This window comes from Atractosteus spatula, chromosome 11, assembly GCF_055471065.1.
Source record: "Atractosteus spatula isolate fAtrSpa1 chromosome 11, fAtrSpa1.hap1, whole genome shotgun sequence".
NCBI classification, from domain to species: Eukaryota; Metazoa; Chordata; class Actinopteri; order Semionotiformes; family Lepisosteidae; genus Atractosteus; species Atractosteus spatula.
The window spans coordinates 12,069,057-12,088,660 of record NC_142716.1 but is presented as its reverse complement, the minus strand read 5'-3'; the positions used below and the strand labels follow the sequence as shown (position 1 = coordinate 12,088,660).

The 19,604-nt window shown below is 33.8% G+C and overlaps 1 protein-coding gene across 1 annotated transcript in view; it reads right to left on the bottom strand.

The window, feature by feature from the left end:
* Positions 1-19,604, bottom strand: part of kcnt2a (potassium channel, subfamily T, member 2a) — a 56,586-nt gene that overhangs the window by 2,023 nt on the left and 34,959 nt on the right. Inside the window, exons 13-26 of the mRNA XM_088927243.1 lie at positions 16,862-16,970; positions 16,518-16,626; positions 16,101-16,250; positions 15,130-15,359; positions 14,324-14,537; positions 13,536-13,641; positions 13,079-13,251; positions 11,451-11,522; positions 10,045-10,179; positions 8,045-8,156; positions 6,669-6,770; positions 4,386-4,469; positions 3,408-3,536; positions 341-641 (exon numbers count right to left, since the gene is read on the bottom strand). Of these exons, the coding sequence (XP_088783369.1) occupies positions 341-641; positions 3,408-3,536; positions 4,386-4,469; positions 6,669-6,770; positions 8,045-8,156; positions 10,045-10,179; positions 11,451-11,522; positions 13,079-13,251; positions 13,536-13,641; positions 14,324-14,537; positions 15,130-15,359; positions 16,101-16,250; positions 16,518-16,626; positions 16,862-16,970 (2,026 nt within the window). The remainder of the gene's footprint in view (positions 1-340; positions 642-3,407; positions 3,537-4,385; positions 4,470-6,668; positions 6,771-8,044; positions 8,157-10,044; positions 10,180-11,450; positions 11,523-13,078; positions 13,252-13,535; positions 13,642-14,323; positions 14,538-15,129; positions 15,360-16,100; positions 16,251-16,517; positions 16,627-16,861; positions 16,971-19,604) is intronic.

Sequence of the window (19,604 nt, the reverse complement as noted above, 5' to 3'; positions counted from 1 at the left end):
AACCTTTCACCATGTCGATGGGTTATACATGAACAAACTATTGCCACTTTTGAAACAAATCCAGCTCCTTGTAACTCAAGCAGTTTGTCCATTGGTAAGCGAAAGGTCACAAATACAAAAATCATCCATATACACAAACTTTACAAAATAAGGAATATAGAGTATTAAAGATTGATCAAATTCTCATATTGAATTGAAAGTATAATAGTAATATATATAGAACTATAAATAGTATAAAGTAACAGAACAAAGTTCTACTGCAAACACTGATATTAAGTGTATGCAGAAGTATGCACTGTGCTTCTGCTTTTAACTGACCTAAATGTTGATTTATTCTTACCGTAACCAGCTGTCGAGAGACCAAGATTCTTCATCCTGTTTTTCACCAGTTCAGCCAGTTCTTGTCTCTCCGATCTTCTGCACAGGTTCATTCTCTGCTGGCTGATTTTTTCGGCAGTTTTGTTGACATGTCTTGGCACCTTTCTGCTCAGACGCCTTGCCCATTGCATGCTTTTCTTTCGAAGCAGCGGCCGATCAGATTGGTCACTGGACGTTGAGTTGCGGTGGTTGTTCCGATAAATGAAATGGTCTTTTGGCTCTTTTGTGTCTTCACAGTCTTCAACATTAACTGAAATTTGGGACTGTATTAAAAACAAAAATAAAAATAAATGTACAGAACGGTATTTGTAAGTGAACGTAATATCTGTTTCTCTAATACATGCATTGCATGGAGAGGCTTAATGGTAATCTTTGGCACAAGAGAAGATTTTTATTTGAAAATTTTAGATTTGACTTCCGTGTACTACATAGATTGGGTGTCCTGTGGTCCAAACATTATTATACGAAAGTAAAGGCAAAGTAAAAGAATTTAAAAATATATTAAATGTATTTATTCAAGTATTCTCATAACAAACCTTTTGATAATGTCACATGTAGAGATACATGTGATTGTAATGGAGCCGCTGTGCAGTTGTTTTATTCAAACATTTCTTAGAACTTGTAGATCTTTCTGTGCTGCTTGATGTGCTGTACACCTGCAGTGTATAATTCTTTCAAATGATTGGTCATATTTTAAGCACTACTATTCAACTATAATGAAACAACAGCCTTTTGATCTGAAAGAGATGTATGAATACACTGTTTAACATGTGAGAACTTCACCTTTATGAAGTCATATCACAGCCATGGAGTATTAAGACTTTGCAAAAGATAAAATGGCACTTGTCTCCCACTGTGATTAAATGAATACAGTTATAAATTTACAATTAATCCCCACATATTTGTATTTCTAAATTTCGGGAAACATCCCATTGATTTACTCTATTTTTACTTACTATTTCTAAACTCTATTCAATTAAAAACCTAGTTTATAAAAGAATCGTGGATTCTTTTATAGTATTATTTAGCTTGAAGTGACAATTTGTATGTGGTCTTCAAAGAGCTCTCTGACCATAAGATTCATGCGGCTAAATTAATGTCCTCTGTGTGCTACCTCCTTTACCAGTAATAACCTAGGGAAACAGGAAATGTCCATTGCACTTCCAAAGCAAAGACTGTTATTGTAAATATTATTTTGTAAATTTTAATATAAAAGAATACTCAGAGATGTCAATAAATGTGATCCTTATGTTTTTTGGACTAAAGTTAATGACTAACAGGCCTTTGATCTGTTGAACATTTTTAGAAGAATTCTAAATATACAACATCAGTCTTTCTCATTTGACTGATTATCAGGATTATCTTTATCTACAGTGGCAATCTACAGTCTATTAAACATAAAACCAACTATCAATAGACATAAACTCAGACTGTGAATTTAATACATGTGATTTCATGCCAAGAACTCCATTTACCTGCACCATGTAAGTATGCTTTTGAAACTTCACTGACATAATACTGTGAAACATATTTGTAAGGTATATTTTTCTTTAATATTGAAAATACATCAGGCAGATACACCTGATAATGGGAAATTTGTGCATGCCATAGTTGAATGATTTAACAGGAAAACAATATCTACAAATATTGAGATAAGAGATGAGAGGCTAAAATGTTTCAAGTATTTCATTTTTGTTTCACAGTAAAATATCAGCATAAATTCATAATGTTTAAAGTGTTAAACACTCAAGAACCTATTCCATCATAAAAGTAGTGTTCCTTTATATGTTTATTATTGAAACCATCCTACATAAACAAAGATGGAATAATGATAAAACAAAATAATGAACTACTTACCTGTGAGGCCAATTCATTGGACTTAATGTTAAGAAACAGAAAAGAAAAAAAGACACTGGTGATATGAACATTATCTCTAAATTCAGTAAGTAGAAGAGCAAAATTATACTGTGTTTGCCAGATGAACAAATTAAAAAGTGCAACTCTTGGATATGATGCAAAAAAGGACCATGTTGTCAAGTCTTTCAGATCAGTAAATTATTTTAAAAGCATTTACTTACTATGCATTTTATTATTGCCAGTATAAAACATATCTGATTAAAATTCCCAAATGTTCTGACAGACTAAATGAACTTTCATATTAATGAGGAAACCTTGATCTTGTTGAATAAATAATACAGTTAATTCTTACATTTTTCAGTATACAATAGAGAAATATTATAATTAATCAAGTAATAATTGATCTGTCTGTTAAAGAACTGCAGTTAAAACATTTTGTATGTATGTACAAGCTCTGTACATAGTTAAGTAGCTTCAGGCAATCATTATGTTATGCAATTTTATGAGAAGTAATAGGTTGAAATTAAGTGTTGCACACTCACACAATATTGCAGTTGTATCTTAATTATTAGCTAATTAATGCAAAGATCTTTCTGTTCTTTACTGAAAGAAGATGGGTCAGTTTTGACAAAATGGTAGGATAGTTTGTTCCATACTACCACAACACTTGTAGAAAAAAGTGCCTCATGTTCTCTGTTTTAAATATGTTTACATTTGGTTTCCTGTGGTATGTTTCACTGTTGTTTTTGATTGGTCAGTGCAAGTATGTAAAAGTTAGATGAGTATGAAACACTTGTTTTTTTCTGGTATTGAATCAGTTTAGCTCCTTTTGATTTGTCACATAGTAGGGCTGCTTGCTTCTTTTTTTTTACCTGTGCAGTCCAGATCAACAGACTAAATTGAAAGTATTGATACATTATTAATTTGTTAATATAAGTTCATTTCACTGCCTGAGTTTTTGAAGGGACACTGACAAAGTGATCTGCGATGTCGGCATGTATAATTATTTACCAGATTTTGCGTGTTGAGAAGGTGGCAACCCCTAACACACAGGAACTAATTTATTGAAGTATTTTGGTACATACTTTGGTATGTATTTTTAAGCTTAACTGATTTTAAGCTTCAGAGAACAAAATAAATCTTATTCAGAAATTCATTGTACAGAGCTTTACCTCCGATGCTGGTAAGTTTTGTGATTCAGTTCTGTAGACCCCAATAGGAATATCTCCTGCAGAGGAGCAGAGCTTTTGATAAAGTCTTCCATATGTCCTGATCCATAAATCATCTTCTGTGATTTTCATCTAAAACAATCCACATCACAATTATTTGTTGTAGAATTTAGGACATTAAAAGGAAGCAAACAATATCATTTGAGTTTCAGATTATGAAAATGGCTTACTGTATGTATCATCTTGTGTTTGACATATAAATAGTTACTGTAGAAACCAACTCCATTTACAGAGTATTGAAATATTTGCATTCTTCAGAAAAAATAGGACATATAAGTTTTCTATCAAACACTCGAGTCACATATTTATTTACATGGCTTACTGCTGTCATGCCGGCAGCACCACAGGGAGAACAAAGACAAATACACTCAAAATCAAGCAAGCCTATAAGTTTTTACAGTCATGACTTCCAGAGCACATTACAGGAGAGTTAACGCTGACAGAAGAAGCAATGCATCTCACTGGCAACACACCAAGCTTGCAAGGACTCAGGAAATGTCAAGACTTGCAACAGCATGCTGAGCTAAAGACGTATTTATCCTGGATGACTTGATCGCACCCTTCCCCCAGCAGTGCTGAGCCAGGTGTGCACCACTTCTTGGAGCATCTCAGTCACAGCTGGCTAATGGCATTGATTGAAATGGCCAATGTCTGAACTACCTTTACTGGTTAACTCACGGTAGTCCCTTTTCAACTACTTTAAAGTTTATATTTCAGGTTTAAAATACATGCATTCTCTTTATTTACATAAAATCTCTTTATGAAGTACTATATAAATTGCTTTTATATAAAAACACCTTTTTGTTTATTTGCATTGTATAAGAACTTATACTTTAGTCTTACAATTTGACAATTATTAATGTAATTATATTTTGCTTTTTTATCTACAATAAAAGACAGAAAATATGCAATTGCACTTACAGCACACAGAAATCCAGACCCTGGTGTCGTATCCAAGCCTAGAAGAAGCCTTGCTATGGATATCATATATTCCTTCACAAAAGACTAAAAGTGAACAAAATGATACATGTGACAAACCGTGCACATAAATGTGTATTTTTATTTTTATACTGAGCATCAAAAGAAACATATACTGTACAAAAAGTTACAAACAGGAGGAGGCCATTCACATAATTTCGATTGTACTGTAATTAGTAATTAATTGAACTGAGTATCTCATCCAGCCATTTACTGTATAACTTTAAGCTACTCTAAGTTTGTGTTATCACTTTTAACTGTAATGAACTCACAAAGTTATCAGAAAAGCAACTTTTTTTGTAGCAGGCTCACTGATATTTTATTAGACATGAAACAGGTAAACTCATTATGTCGATTGACATTTGTCATCAACATTTGTTGATTGACCAGGGGTATAACTGAAAATTGCAGGCTAGTAGTAATATTAAGGGAACATCTGCAGCACATACTTTGCACTAGGTTATAGATGCTGTCTTGTGGGATTTTGTCCTATACCTCTCGTAGAGTCTGGACAAGCCTTTCTTGTTCTCTTAACCCAACCTGCCATACATCATCCAAGATCATTCTACAAATGTTCAGTTAGGCTCAAGTCTGATGGGTACAGCATCCACAGCATAACTATCATATTCTCATCTCATGATAAAGTCATTATTAAACAAGCAGCATGGGGATGTGTGTTGTCCTGCTGGAATGATTTCACCTCAAGATGAGCCTGCAGAAAGGGCAGCAAGTAAGGTGCCAAGACTTCATTAATGTAACATCATGCACTCCTATTGCCATCAACCACTACAAGTGGAGATCTGTAGTGAGTAGGCACTGCTGCCCACACCATCACACTTGGACCTCCCCATTCTTTGCAAGGCATACTAATTGCCTTTTTTTTCCCCCAGCGGTCTTGATGTTCAACAAGTCAAATCACCTCATCACCTATGCCCATGTAACTCTATAATCAGTGCTTACTGTATGTAACAGTCATGGCTTTCAAAGTAGGAGATTTGGTCACAAATAATCAACTAATCAAATTAAGCCAAAACACGGAGAAATAGAGTGTTGAGCTTCTTTTGGTGCACTGTATATTTGTACATTCATTAGAGTCTGTAATTTTGTCGGATAGCACATGAGCATTAAACATAAAATAAAACTTACTTAGATTTTACTGTATACAGTACAGTATATTACATTTGTGCATAATTTATTTAGAAACTTGGTGGGTTCGCTGTGGGTGTTGGATCGCTATTTTATACAGTGACTTTTGGATTCTACTTAATTCCTACTTTTCTAGGATGGGTTTAACTTTGCACTATATGAGAAGTGGAAAACGATAAAGTACCATTCCCATTTTCATAGATTTGTGGCATGTGAAACAGTTGATAACAAAAGCATAGCTTAAAGAGATTAGGAGCATTTCTAAGAGAATGTATGCCTCAAAAGGAAGATGATCCAAGGAAAGCCCCAGGTACAGTGGTATAAAGGTGAGGGGATAGATTATAATGAATGGTAGTACAGACTTTGATGTCTTTATTTATCTACATAACTGACAACACAAAAGTGATATCTTTTTACCCAGTACTCAAGTTATATCTTGCCATTATCAATTTTGTTTTACAGTTTATTATGAGTAACTGAGCACAGTAAACTGTGTGGTTTTCTTTTTTATAAATCTTTAAAGGTTAATAAAAGCTTTTCTCATATCCCACTTTATTTTTGAATTTCCTTGGTCATCGTTTTAATTTCTAATTTCAGATTCAGCACATAATAAAAAGTCATGCCTGTCCCTATATCTAAGTGAGCAATTTATCTTGTTTTTGTATCGATTTCTTCATGTGTGTGCAAGCAAAAGTGTATTGAATATACAAAGTGTATTGTAGCCATCAAGTGCCAAATTAAGAACAAGTTACTGTAATTCCAAGCTAAAAAGTAACCAGCAGAGACACAATGTGTGTGCTGTTGAGGCTTCTTCATGCATGAGCCTTTGCAGTCAATGCTAGCTGATGCAGCTCCCCACTCAAGATGCTAAATTAGTTTCTATTTTAAAGCAAGTAGTAATCTGAACCTGTACGTGATATGTAGTAAAATATAACACCTTATATTCACTGACAGTCAGGATGTGTTAGATTATATTAAGATTATGCACAGAAAAATGCTACAATTTACAGGGTATATTTGTGTAAATCAGGTGCTAATAGACTGCTGTTGAAATAAGTTTGAAAAATCAGAATACATTACCTGGTACAGGAGTGTATCCAGCATGCTAATGCTGAACACTCTTCCAGCAGCAAATGGCAAACGGAACATAAATGCCAAATTGGAACCTTTCTCACGTTCTTTCTGACAAAAGAAAGGAGCAATAATGAACTGTATGCAGTACAATGAGAAGAACAATACAGCCCCCTGCTGGTGTTCTCTTTGTGTTATTGGAAAATTACTAGACCATAAAAAACAGCAGTACAGTAGATAAACATTTAAACAACAATAGAACTCTAATATCAATATACAGTAACTCATGGTGTAACAACTGTATAGTGATGTAAAATGTAGAGTTTTATTGCTTTTAGAAGTATTGGAAATATGGTAATGACTCCAATACTTAGAACAATGAAAACTGTTCTAAGGGATTTCACTGTTCTCTCTAACTATGGAAATAGACCATGACAGAAGGTTCTGTATAGCCTAATTTTTGTGGGAGCTCCTCTATTTGTAGTTCACTCACTGTATGTGGCTGCACAGAGCTTTCTCCCTAAAGAAGGGTGGGTCAGTTAACTACTATAGTACCAGGTCATGTCTTCTCATGTTAGTGGGTTTGTAGTTTAGGTCTGTGTGCCAAGCTTTTTGGTGATACAGCTTGTACACTCAATCCCTTTAATAGAGATCACTGATACAAGATCCACTGCCTGTTACTTGTTGGAACCCACTGGCACTATTATAAGTGCTGCACAAAAGTGAAGTGCTGCAAAGGCTTCACTTTTGTAGGTTAGATCTTAAGAAAAGTAACTGTCCCATGTCCTGTAACTTTTCAGGATAAATATTTTGACAGGTTTTACAGCTAGTACACAGACCCATATATTTTTTAAGTATGCTAAGATGATGCAAAATTGCATTGAATCTACCTGAAACAAGTCAACAAAAATAAAAAGGAAAAGCCTCTTATGCAACTGCTTGACATCTGATCTTTACAGTTCGTGGTGATTTGTTGAATAGATGGATGGAAAGGACTGATAATAGCTGTAAATGTTGGACTTTAATATGACTTTGCTTTTTTGCAATGCTATCAAGATTACTGTATAACAATTTCAGAACTTTTTAAGAACAAAATCTTTGGATGTAATAAACATACAATCTGTAGTTGTTTCTGTTATTTGATATGTATTCTTCATATTTCATTGGGGGTGTACAAGCATTTGGAGGGCAATGTAAATATAGAAAGAAATGTTTCAGAAAGTAAAATATGCTGAGATATCATACTGAATACAGCTTCATATTAAATACATCTCACCAAAATTCTTTGAGCTTTCTACTTTGTTAACACCTCAACAAAATGTGTTGAAACATAGGCACACTGTTTTTGTGTAGCTGAACAAGTAAAAAATGTTGGTTTGTCTTACCTTTTCAAGTTTAGAAAGGGCCAAGGAGTAACAGTCTTTGGCTCGGAATTGCATAAATCTCATGTTTGCAGGATGAGTCAATTCTGTAATAATACCTAGACTTGAAAACAGCCTGAATAAATCACACAATGAATGAATACAAAAATATTAATAAAGTATAAACAATTTCAGACACAAAGAATTGCTTTATAAATGAACAGACTTATGCTGCCACTAGTAAAACATTACTGACATCAATTTCCTGTGCTAAAGAAAAACCAACTCCTTTATTGACAAGTTACAGAAGTATTTTCTCAAAGTCATTGTTCCTAGAGCTAGATACATATCCATACTACATCTATTAAAAGCTTCTCAGATTTTGTTTGTTATTCCTTATGCTTCCCTTTACATGTTTGCAAATGTAATTAATATTCCAAAAGGTCAGGTTTGCACATTTATTTAACCTTGGATAAAAGGAATTCATATTTTCCAGAGTGAACGACAGTAGCAGCAAAACATTTTAAAATCAAAGATATCATTTATCTGCTGTTAACGATTTTCCTCTGAAAAAAATGTGAGGTTATATTCAAAGTCAAAGTTTAATATACTTGTATAGTCACATAGAAACATGGCAGATGAAAAGAAACATAGAAAATTGAATTTCAGCTTGTGTTATAAACTGTATATTAAGATGGGTTGTTGTTTTTAGTGTTGGAAACAAAGGACATGGGACATTAATCACAATTAAATATTTAGATTTCTGCTAATGTACATGGAAGTCTCTTGCTAAAATCATAAATATTAACAGTTGCATACCTGATTTGCAGGATACATTATGTAATATTAAAATCTGCTTTAAAATACAAATTAAAAAAAATTGAAGAGTGTATTGCAAATGCCAAAGAAGCCTGTTCTTTTGTGCAGTGTGCTTTTTATTTGTATAATAAAATAGTACATTTGGACCTTTGCAATAATAATAATTGCAATAATAGTGCAAAGGAGTTCCAAAAGTTTGAAATATAAATAATATAGTTCCTCAAGAATGCTGAAACCATATGAGCAATGAAGTGAGATGTCCTTAAAGATAAAACTGGAAAACATAAAAAGAATAACAGGTAAGATTAAATGGTTTCCTGTTTTAGAGGGTCTGTTGAATGTCCTTTGCCTGAATACTTAAGTCTTGATGATTTATTTCTTTGTACATAGCTGTTCATTTATTGTTACAAACCAATATTGCCATCTGCTGTTCAAAATAAATATGAAGTCAGATGTATACACTCACATTTTCTTCAGTATTTATTTCAGAAATGAACTGTTTTTTGTAGACTCATCATCAATTAAAATTTCAAATGTTAAAATACAAACTGGGCTGATTAAGTTGCTCAAAATGACAGAGTGCATTTACTGTTTTTTACGAAATATTTTTAAAGTTCTCAGACAACTAGATTTTTACAAAGGTGACAAGGTATTATCTTGTTAGAACCTCTTCCATTGTAGAGCTTAGCAAGTACAGAACTATTAATAGTAGTTTCAGTTTAAAATGTTTTCAAAGTACATTAGCACATCAACAATGAAACCATTAAGTCTTTTCTTCAGTATCTCAAGGGTTAAATTCATTATTGGGTCTGGTTCTCTGTTGCCATGGAAACTCGGGTTCAGCAGACGGTAGTTGTATTTATGTACTTCTTCATATACTGCATATACTGTATACATCCTCCATAGCTTCCTTTAAAAATTGGTTATTGCCATTTCAAATCAATTCAATTTTTGATATCTTGTAAGAAATAACTATATGAATGTGATTATTTTTCATTTATCTACTTTCTGATTTCCTGTCAGGATGATTCAGACAGTGCACTAACAACAACAAAGAAGAAAGCTTACAGTATACAGTATAGATACAGTACTAACTATACCAAAAAGCAAGGTGTAAGGTGAGAGTTTGCTGGCTTTATCACGGACTTCCATAAAATTAAGTTTTTTTTTAACTTTCTGCTCTGACATTTTATTGATTTTCTTACCTGAACAGTGTCTGAACATTCACAATGGTTTTAGCATCAGCCATGTAATCTTCCTCTGCACTCATGGTGCTCTCCTTATCCACCACTACCATGTTGGCAGCAAAAGAAACTCCACAACGAAGCAAATCATCTAGACTTTGATAAAACATGACCAGGTTTATCTAAAAACAGCACATAGCAATAAAGGCAAACTTCTGCAGCTATTACATGCACCCATGTTTTCCTGGAAACCCACAAAGAATGATACAGGATTCTATTATTTGATATCCTCAGAGAAGACAAGAATTAATCTGTTTAAAGGAAATGTGAGAAATGATTCAATACCATACTATTGAGGGTAATAATAACCAACACAGAATCTGCAGAAAGTAATATTGCACATTTTAACAGTTGTATGAAGCATTGCTTTTTATTTGCCATTTCCAATGTTGTCAGTAGCATTACCACCTTGTAGTGTAATCTTGTCAAATCTCAGAAACCGAGCAAGGTTGCTGCTGTAACTGGTGTGTGTAGACCAGTAGGTGGTTCTTTCTTCTGGACCAGAATTTCCAACTAAAAAGATTTTGTGCCTGGGCCCAGTGTCTTGTCTAAATTCTAGTCCAAGATCTGGCTTACTTGTACCCAAAGTTTCCATTTTATGGAATAAAATATATATGTGAAGCAGTTTTTCAATTCTCCAACTGATCTTCTATGTAGTGTGGCTGCTGGTTTATAATGGCTGTCATGCTTCACCCATGTGGCTTCTGCACAAGTGTAAGTTTGCAAAGATGCCAAAGCACTGCTTTAATGCCTGCTTTTCTTGATATAACAAAGACAATATTATTACCTGTTGTGTAAAAAGACAACTATCTGTATAGCTTTTAGAGTTGTATTTTCTGTGTGCAATCATTGTTATTATGAATAAAATTATGCTGAAGTAGTTTTGCACATGAAATATAAACATAAGTTGCTTGTTTATGCATTAAACAAAATTGCTAAGAAGAGAGTAAATTTAATGTACTTGCTATAATCCTCACCTAATCTCTTATAAGATATAATGTCTCTTTTGAGTTAAGATGTTCATGATGTTAATAAATAATATGATATTATGACATTATTAAATTTGATCAACATTGCATCCTTTTTTCACATTGGGATACCTTTTCCTGTTTCCTTTTAGGCATCTGCCTAAATTCACAAATAAATAATATAATACATACATGCTATTAAATAAATCAAGTCAAAATGAAACGCAAAAACACAACATGCTAAAAGACAACATGCAATGTAAAAAGTTGGAGCTGTCACAAAAAAAGTAGAGGTCCACAAAATCAGACTAAACACGGAAATCAAAAATCATTCCATCTGAACTAAAAAGCATCATGCAAAAAACTGCAAATGGTCTCATGCTTTGAATTTGAACATACTTATCAATTGAGCCAACCATGTAGTAAACCATTGGAAACCAACAGATTGCTTCAAGAAAATGTGTATCTGGCCTAGAAAATGGGCAGATGAAAGATAACTGATCTTATTTCTGTTTTGATTTGTTAAAATAAGAAAAAATAAGGGTATGTTGAATCCTTACGACATACATAACAATTAATAAATATAAAATGAGCAATTATACTGTATTTGAAGTTGCACTGAAAGATGATGATGGTTATCATATTTTTATCTAACTCTAAATTTACAGCATAATGTTTTTAACTAAAAATGTATTTTTCTGATGCTCATACCTTTACCATGGTATCAATGTTACAAAACCTTACCTAGTGAAAATTGTTATATTTCCATTTGCCATACTTCTGTCTCATAATAAATTCCAACTCATGAACAAACATATGTGCAAATAAAACTTTTTTCAACTTATTTTTCTGAATAAGCATCTGCTTCTTAAGCAATTTAAGCTATATTATTAGTCGATCAAAGCCAAATGAACTTTCCCCATTTTCTGTTATGTTTAGCAAACTGAGTATATAATACTCTACAGTTTAATCCCCAAAATAAAATAACCAATTGTCAGCAGTCATATCACACTGCAACTCATAACTGGCAACCCACTGATGCTAAGGTGTAAGCCTGGTTAGTACCTGGATGGGAGACCTCCTGGGAAAAACTAAGGTTGCTGCTGGAAGAGGTGTTAGTGGGGCCAGCAGGGGGCGCTCACCTTGCAGTCTATGTGGGTCCTAATGCCCCAGTATAGTGACAGGGACACTATACTGTAAAAAAAAAAGGGCACTGTCCTTCAGATGAGACATAAAACTGAGGTCCTGACTTTCAGTGGTCATTAAAAATCCCATGACATTTCTTTAAAAGAGTAGGGGTGTAACCCCTGCATCCTGGCCAAATTACCCATTGGCCCTTACCAATCATGGCCTCCTAATAAAATGAATTGGCTTCATTACTCTGTTCTCCTCCCCACTAATAGCTGATGTGTGGTGAGTGTTATGGCAAACTGTGGCTGCCATCACATCATCCAGGTGGATGCTGCACATTGGTGGTGGTGGAGGGGAGTCCCCATTACTTGTAAAGCACTTTGAGTGGAGTGTCCAGAAAAATGCTATATAAGTGTAAGCAATTATTAATTAATTATTATAATTACACAGCTGCATTGACTGACCATTTGGCTAAATTGCCCTATGGTATTATGCATGCAGGGAGCTCATGATAATCCACTGTATGCCTGTAAGTCCACAGGCATAACTCTAACCTTCCCCCTTCACTTATTTGACTACAAGTATTTCATTTTATTCATTATACGGTTTAATTAATTGTATTATTTTAATAATTTTCAGTCTAGTACTAAAAATGCTATTTCCAGCTGAGGATCAGTACAAGCCTTCTTATAACGACTTAATTAAACTATTACTGGTCCCAAAAAGGTAAGAGTAATACTTAACAATGTACGAGTCATTAGTTTTTAAGTAACAGAATAAAAAACTGCTTGATCTACAATCCGTACACAATTCACCAAACATGTATGATTTCAAAAAGATTAAGTATATTTAGAACCGCAAAAATGGCATTATCCTAGAGATATGAAGATACTTACGGGTTATCCAAGAGCACAACAATAGGATTAAGCTCTTTCTTTGGTCTGTAATAAGCCCTTAGGGGAACAATGAAGTTGTACAATCCATTACCAGCAGTCTCAGCAGAAACTATAATCAGTTTATTTTTAAAGCCATATGCTTTGGCATCTTCATAATAGTTATGTTGGCACCCCTAAAAACAAACAAATGTATTAGTTAGCTGACATAACCTTTTTATTGCATGACATTCTGTAATGTTGTTTTCTGAAATCTATAAGCCGTTTTAATGGCAAATTGTTGAAGTCATGCTAGTGGATTCAGCTTTAGCTGTAATTATTTTATGTGAATTACTCAATTTTATTTATTTAATCATGTTTTGACATTTACCAGTATCCCTACAGTCAGGATCCTAGACTTATTTCTGTGTAGACAGTGCTGAAGGGGACTGTGACATATTTGACATAACAGTTACTGTACCTTATCAAGCCTCAAGCAACAAAATGGCACCTTTTCTTGAACAAGGTGACAAAATGTTGGAGAGCTCCCAATATAAGGTGAATTTGGAGGATATCCTTTGATATACCTTAAAACAGACAATGTTACACAGAAAACAGTTATAAACATTTCCTTTTTAAATTGTAATAAATGCATAATTAAAATGGATATTTAACTCAATTTAGTAGGATGTCCCAGAGAAATTCTTCTAGGAAAGGTATGGATCTGAATGTTTTATTACAAATGCATATTCTGAATACTACACAAGTATTTCAAATAGATTTTCAAGCAGAGTCATGTAGAATACAATACTCTATTTATCCTTTAAAATGTTCTGTACTTTTTGTGATATACTTCTTTGTGACACAGCTATGGTATGTGGAGCTTCAAAGCAGTGCATAAGCTGCAATACAAGATGTGCAACACGTGGTCCATTTATATCATCAGGTCAATGTATTATAGTTTTACAGTATTGACATATTTTTCAATGTTCCCTACAAACAGTATAGCCCTGTTCTATTTAGGAAATATGTGAGCAGGCACATTTGCTACCCAAAACACTTTGATTGGAAATATAATTCAGAACTATTCATACTATCATTTAAGAGCACCTGTGTGTGATAGCAAATAAAGAGAAATGAAAAGGAAAGAGTGAGTCAAGATCAGTGCTGGGATAAAGCTATTAAGAGCATATAAGATTGTAACTTCAGGAATATTTGTGACGGCAATATCTTCAAAACTTCACACCAACTATAAACATGTAAACTTACTCCTCTGGTAATCCTTCACTGTCAGAAAGGATTGCTTCGTCTTCTGACTGATCACCAAGTAGGTCACATGTCTGAATGCATGATGAATCTGCTACTTCTAACACAGGAGCAATGCTGGGCCTCCTGTTCCCTTTAGATCCTTCAGCAGGAAGAGATAGGTTTGGGCCTGTGGAGGATCTGCATCCTGTGTCTTGTAGATCTATTGCAACTGTGCCTTAAATAAAAACATTAAAAATATATACAGTATATAGAAATTTGTTGTTGGATACTTATTGTTCATTGTGCAAATATGAGGACATTTAAGCTACCAAGATTTAACAAATTACCTTTTGAAAATTTGATGTTAAAAGACATACAATATACAATAAAGATTTCAGCAGGGCTTTTTGAAAGCCAATTCAAAGTACTGGATAGAATAAATACCACTTGTAAAAAAGGTTTAATATGTTACTTTTTCCTTTATATTCCTTTGGTAAATAAAATTTTAAGTTCAGATCTCATACTCAAACTACTTATTCCATGAGTAAGTAGTACCTTTTGAAAAGGTTCTACCTTGCATTGTCTTTAAAAATAAGTTTTAGAAAGTTATATAGACAACCTTTTCTTGTTTAGGACCTGAGATTGTTGTTCATCAATTTATTTGATATGAGTCTGACACTGAATTATTAGCCTTGATGAAATCTACTTCCTAACTAGAATAAGTGTATGAATAAAACATGTGATAGGAAATTCTTGCTCAGTGACTTTTCTAATTATTATAATCACAGCGCAAGATTCTTATTACTGAAGACATATAGTTCACTTACCCATGCTAGCAATAATACTGTGTACAGGTAGTCTAGAAGGCCCATGGTACCCTGATCTTAATGACTTGTTTTTCATTTCCTCTTGTTGATTTTTAAAAGTTGAGTTTTCCTCCTTGGTGATGTTAATGTAAAAGCATGTGTCGTTGGAACTCATTATGTATTGAGGTCCTGGATTTAACCAGATGTTCTTATTATCTTCTCTTCGCACACCAATTAAACACACGCCATACCTAGAGATCACAAATATACGGTATAACCAGTATCTACAGTATACATACAGTATGCTGTATATCCACTTGGAAAAATGTAACAAATCTGTTTTCTCGGGATATGTAGTTGGCTTCAAATCTTTAATAGAACAGGGAGAGCAGGAAAACAACATGCTAATGATGACCTTGAAACGTGGTTCTCTCAGAGAAAATGATGAGCAGTTTCAGTGCAGACATTACAACATTGAGACAGCGAGATGAGGAGCTGCTTCAGACATGACACAATTAACCCAGAAACCAAGCACCAACCCAGCTGTGGGTCTTTGTTAAACAGCGTGTACTGCTTTGCTAAACCTAGTCTGATTTTGCTTTTTAAAATAGCAGACAACCCCTGATTTCTCTAAATGAAAAAGGAAGGTTTACCTTCCCTGTATGGGCTCTGAAATGATCATCCTAATAAAACTGCTGTAAGATATCTTCATATTTGGTTTTCGTATTAGAAAAAAGACACAAGCCTTGTAAATTCAGTGTAGTGGTATTTTTTTAAATATGGTCCAATATACTTTACAATATGATGCATTGACTTCACAGTATATTTTTCAATGATGTTAAGATTAATACTTCTTGTAAACCTAATGTCTTACATGGTTTTAATTACATTTGTAGACAGTGCTTTTTAGTGGTTTAAAATGAATGATTTTGGTTTGAAGCAGTTGTGTATAGGATCCTGTTCAGGCTAGCTGCTTTTTCAGAAATACTCACTTCTTGTGTGCATGGAAGGAGGCATATGTAAAGCTCTTTCCCTCATATTCTGAGAAAAAGATGCTCTGTTCCAGTACAATGTGGTAGACCTCATTCCCTGAGCATTTGCCGTACATCTTCTGCCACTGCTCTGGTGATTGCTGGCCTTCTCTGCAAAAAACAATAAATAAATACATTTATGGGAATTAAGATGAATCTTTGGTTTGATACCACTTCTTCACATATATGCTACATTAAATTTTCCAGATAACTACAGTATAGCTAAATGAATAGCATTCATTAACTGGTGTGAAAACTACAAACAAGGATTGCCTTTAACTTCATTCCCAAGACCTTATAGCTACACTGTGAGTTTAAATCTCATATGTAAAATGTAAATATTTGGTTATCCACGTGTCCTCAACTCTTGACACTTACTGTCCTCTAGAAGTGTGAACAAGAAGGGTAATCAAGGTGGATGTTGCTGGGCAAATACAATTCAGCGCCAGCATGGCATACTTGAATTCCTCTTCACAGACAACATGATCTATATTAAGGTAAAAAAAAGACTTTTGTTTATCTCATAGTTACTGAGTATGTCATATTGTAATAAGCAGCTCAATAAAGACAGGGAACACCAGGGAACACATAATTACTAATTGTCCAGTACTGCACATCATACAGTACTCAATTAATTTAGTAGAACGTACAGTACATTGCATTAAGAGATCATTTAAAGAGGCTTTTGAGTTCAGATATCTTATTCGACTATATGATGTTACCTGCAAATTTCACATGAAATTTATTCTCTGGCTTCAAAATCTGAACATACAAAGGACAGTTTGGAGCAAAATCCTTAACAGCCCAGGCTCTTAAAATTGTTTGGTGATCCTGAAATATAAATATAAGAAAAAAGAGCATTTTACAGTAGGTGGTTCAATATACAGAATTGTTATGATTGGAGCTACTTACAAACCATAAAGAAAGCCTCAAGAGAGGCATGAGTACTGCTTCTCACACCTTTGTACATTTTAGCATACTCAACCCTACCTTTTTAGTTCAAATACACTTTCACTTAAATGCTTCAGTACTGCAGACAACATATTGTGAAATCATAGGTTATAATGATTTTGACCCTACTGTATTAAGGGAAAAAGAATAATCATTTTTTAATAATTCTGTATTTCAATAACATGATTACGTCCAGGAATCTGCAGCTTTCAAGGTGATGGTATTAGTGGCCAAGAGATTATTTTTGTAAGTTTACTACACTATCTATAGTATACAGTATATATAGTGTACGCGCCCTTTGATAAACTGGTATCTTAGTCAGGTGGTATATAGTCATCTGCATCCAGTTCCACCTTTCCTCCTATACTTCTGGAGCTAGTCCAGGCCTCACACAGGATAAGTGCCTTCCTAATTATGGTCAGATGGGTAATATATTACATAGTTCAGGTGGGTAGCTGCGTCAGCATGCGTAGGCTGCAAAGGAACAAGTAATAGGTTTATTCCATGCTGAAAAAAAGAAGAAAGAGAACACAACGTTTCGGCCGTGGAGCCTTCTTCAGGTGTGAGCTCACACCTGAAGAAGGCTCCACGGCCGAAACGTTGTGTTCTCTTTCTTCTTTTTTTCAGCATGGAATAAACCTATTACTTGTTCCAATATATTACATATGTATATAAAGTGAAAGGAATTAAAAATGCAACAATTTTGTACTGGAAACCTTAGCATTGGTTGTGTTTTTAATGTTTCACAGTAAATGTACCTGTACAATATACTGTATAAAATAAATAATTTCTGTCTCTGCTGTTTAATTCTATTTGGTGTTCATGAAACGTTTTGGGAAGTATAAAAAAATGTTGTGAATTTTGTGATTCGTCTCAAAACACCTGATATCATTCCAATGTGCTTTGGGATTCAATAACAGTTTTCCAATTTTCAGTGCATGTTTTTAAGGTCTTGGTGTTATACAGTTCAGTTATGCGGCCAGTCTTTAGATTTAGTAGAATCTAAATGCACTGTTATAGGCTATACTGTTTATTCAAATAAGGCTCATGCATTTGTTAAGCAAGACGTACCTGTATCTAAGTCTATATTTAATATTAAATATATTCCAACTGTCATACAGATGTTCTTCTCACTTCTAATTATCACTTCCATAATGTTAGATTTAATATAAGACCTATGTACTGTATGATAAATTATATAGAGTATAATATATATACTGTATCTATCTACAGGGCTACGGATCTATTGAGTTTTGTTTTTTATGGATGGCTAAATAAGTCAGTTCTACAAGACTTACACCAGACCACAGAGATTTGCTTTGTGCATGTAATGCCTGAAGTGCCTGTAATAAGTGCAGCACTCCTGCCTCTTATGTGCTAACACTGTTTAATGTACAACCTTGTCTTTGCTCTGCCTGAGGCATGATGTCTGTTTTTTTTTTGCTTTGGTAAGTATGAGAGTGAAATATTAATGTAATATATTAGCCATTTCCTTTTCATTTAGGGAAAAAAGCATAAATGCTTCCCATGATATTGTTACTGAAATGTATGAAATAAATGTATGTTACAGTACAGAATGACACTGTATGGTGCAATGTGTCTCTACTGTAGACGTCTGCATTTTATAATACAGGCATTTATTATTATGTTTATAGGCTGATGTTGCTATCCAATGTGACGTGCATTTGTACCCATTTATATAATTCCTATCATTTTTACTGCATTTTGTATATGTGAAGTACCTTGATCAACAGTACAATAGCAGTGCCCCAATTGTGATCTGAATCTACAACTTTACAATGAAAAGTCAGGGGTCATAACCATTATTCTGCACTGCTCTGTATAATTATGATATATATATATAATATGATAATTGTAGAGTATTTGCTGGTGTGCAATATTAAGGTTTTCTACATTCCTATTTGTGTGCACCCTATCAGAAAAATAGAGGCATGTATTTTAAAATCAAGACTACAATGATTCCAATAAAATAAAAAACCTACAGTACCTATGCTGTTTTTTCAGTGTAACCTAAACCATACGTTCATTTTTTATATGGATTAACCTTACATTTGCATTTTCATTGCATGTTCATTTTTTGTTTTATCATTGTAAAAGGTATGAAAGCTTTACTGGATGAACATACTAACATTATGTTATTTATCTTTGCCTGCTTCTCATAATGCTCCATAAAAACAAAACAATTACTAGTTTACAAGTATTTTAAACTAGTAATTGTTTACCATTTTGTTTCAGCTGATAAAAAGATATAACAGAAGTACATGAGCTATGAAAAGACTGATTCATATAAGTCAATGAGCTTTGTTCTGGCTTCGTACTGCTAACATGATTTATTTTCATAGTGAAGGATCACAGACCTGGTTGCTAGAATTCATATCCTGGAATTAATTCTAGTAAGGAAATTATTTTGGTACAATGTACAAGCAGGTCTACATGATGAAATGAAGATGGCTTATCTTATTACATAAAGCAGCCTTATCTCAATTTCTGTGG